The 2,300-nt window shown below is 42.1% G+C and overlaps 1 protein-coding gene across 3 annotated transcripts in view; it reads right to left on the bottom strand.

The window, feature by feature from the left end:
- ZNF266 (zinc finger protein 266) overlaps positions 1 to 2,071 on the bottom strand; it is a 6,687-nt gene extending 4,616 nt beyond the window's left edge. Inside the window, exons 1-3 of one of the 3 annotated variants that reach the window (XM_017500053.2) lie at positions 1,612 to 2,070; positions 880 to 1,049; positions 209 to 289 (exon numbers count right to left, since the gene is read on the bottom strand). In XM_017500053.2, coding sequence (XP_017355542.1) covers positions 209 to 289; positions 880 to 955 — 157 coding nt within the window. In that variant the 5' untranslated portion in view covers positions 956 to 1,049; positions 1,612 to 2,070. Of the gene's footprint in view, positions 1 to 208; positions 290 to 879; positions 1,050 to 1,611 lie in introns of all 3 variants that reach the window. The other 2 variants (XM_017500052.2, XM_017500054.2) reach the window with 2 other exon arrangements.
- Positions 2,072 to 2,300: the final 229 nt, after the last annotated feature.

Raw genomic sequence — 2,300 nt, 5'->3', positions numbered from 1 at the left:
TATATATATAATATATATATACGTATATATATAATATATATATAATAAATATATATATATAAAATAAATAAATATATATATAATATATATATATATATATATATATAGCCTCCACATTGTGAAATAAAGTGCATCTTAAAGAGTTTCCTCATTATACTTATACACATACTGAACTTACTGACCAGGGCAGTGCTTCGTGAACACTCACCGTGGAAATCACCTCTCTGCACTGTCCTAGACTCTTCTTGTTCCAACCAAGAGATCAGACTGGGTTTCAAGAGCTGACATCCTGTGCACAGAGAAAGATATATCACAAGAGACTCAGGCAAGAGATGATAAATCTTTCTATAACTCATAACTATAGTTCCAATGGAAGCAGTGACATTATTTTAAAAGGGCTAAAAATGCAAATATCATCTGTCCATGCCCCCAAAAGATTGGTTATCTCTGATCCCTGAAGCCCAAATCCAGGCTGATGTACATACTTGGAAAGCACTAAGACTTTTATCCAAATAGGAAATTAGGTGAAACAGAGATCTTCATTCTCATTGGAAACAACTATACCTCTCACTCTTCAACATTACAGCACATCGGATTCATGAGGAGAGCTTGTTAAAACATAGATGACAGGGCCGTGGTGCAGTTTCTGACTGAGTATGTCAAAGGTGGAGACAGAACGTACATTTCGAACAGTGCTGGTGATGCTCTTGATCTCATACCACATTTTGAGAACCACCAAGCAGATGAAAGCCCATTAGGACAGGGACTATGTCTGTTATTTCCCACTGTGCTCAGAGTTGCTATCTCTGATCTGCAACACAGTAAGTGCATAACATAATCTGTCCCACAGCAGGCTACAAGGGATGAGACCAGTCTTACCTACTGTGGCCAAATTCTTGTAGTTCTCTAGCATTACATCTCTGTAGAGGTTTCTCTGAGTTGGGTCCAGTAACATCCATTCTTCTGGGGTGAAGTCCACAGCCAGATCATCAAAGGTCACTGAATCCTTAAAGCAACACACACATGCCGGCTTGAGCCGCCTAACATGTCTACCAGTGTTCAATGCAAAATGCAACACCAACAGAGTCGGAGGGCTCACACTGCCCACCCCAGAGTTCACTGGACCCAGGAAGTCTTCTCTACCCACACCCACCCACTGCCGATCCCCTCCAGTGACATGGCTTTAATGGCACTTCTTACACATGATCTTATCTAACACAAACAGACTGGGAGGTCATCTTATTTCCCTCTATTGCATCACACTTTTGAGCAGATGCTAGATAAACGCTGATGAATGGATAAATTCTCTGAGCAAAGGATACTTCCATGTCCCTTACTATGTGTCAGAACACTCAACAAAATAAAAAATATGCAGTTGGGATCATGAGAGAAGACCAATTAATAAGCCTTGAAATACTGGGATGACATTCACGGTAAACCCTCACCAACATGACAGGCTCCACTCCTTCAGGGAATTCAACTAGGGACCCAGTCCTTGAAGGAGACTTTATTTGCTGTAAGAAGCTCTGGAGATCATTCTGTGTAGAAGGAAATGTGTCTACCTGGTGATGCAAGTATTGTATTTTGGAGAAGGATACACTTCCTGCGTACCTGATAACAATTTGTCAGACAATCAGCCACCATCCTTTCTACTTCTGTCTTTTCTTGAAGGCAGACTGGGTCTCTGTAAAGACCTCATAGGAAAGAAAGAAGGCATGAGAACCCAGGGCTGACCATAATTCCCACATTCACACACCTAGAAGTCATTCCATCCTACTTTGAAATTCCCATATACTCCTGCACACTCAAGAAAACACACATACACACTACTGCTATAAATTCCAGGGCAGTCTTACCTCACCTAAATGCAAAAAAAAAAAAAAAAGGATGGTCAGCCATGCTGCCCACTGGGAAAAGGGTAACAGTCTTATTTTACAGATAAGGAAACTGAGCCGTGAAAATACATAGCACCTCTTCCCAAAGCACACACAGCAGGGGGCTGATTAAGAATAAAGCCTTCCAGCTGGGCACAGTGCCTAATGCCTGTAATCCTAGTGGTTTGGGAGGTTGAGATGCGTAGATCACTTGAAGTTAGCAGTTCGAGATCAGCCCAGCCAACATGGTGAAACCCCATCTCTACTAAAAATACAAAAAATTAGCCGGATATGGTGGCACACGCCTGTAATCTCAGCTACTTGGGAGGCTGAGGCAGGAGAATCGCTTGAACCCTAGAGGCAGAGGTTGCAGGGAGCTGAGATCGCATCCAGCCGGAGCAACAGAGCAAGACTCTGTCTCAAAAA

Source organism: Cebus imitator, unplaced genomic scaffold (assembly GCF_001604975.1).
Source record: "Cebus imitator isolate Cc_AM_T3 unplaced genomic scaffold, Cebus_imitator-1.0 Scaffold263, whole genome shotgun sequence".
Taxonomy (NCBI): domain Eukaryota; kingdom Metazoa; phylum Chordata; class Mammalia; order Primates; family Cebidae; genus Cebus; species Cebus imitator.
This window is presented reverse-complemented; position numbering and strand designations above follow the sequence as displayed.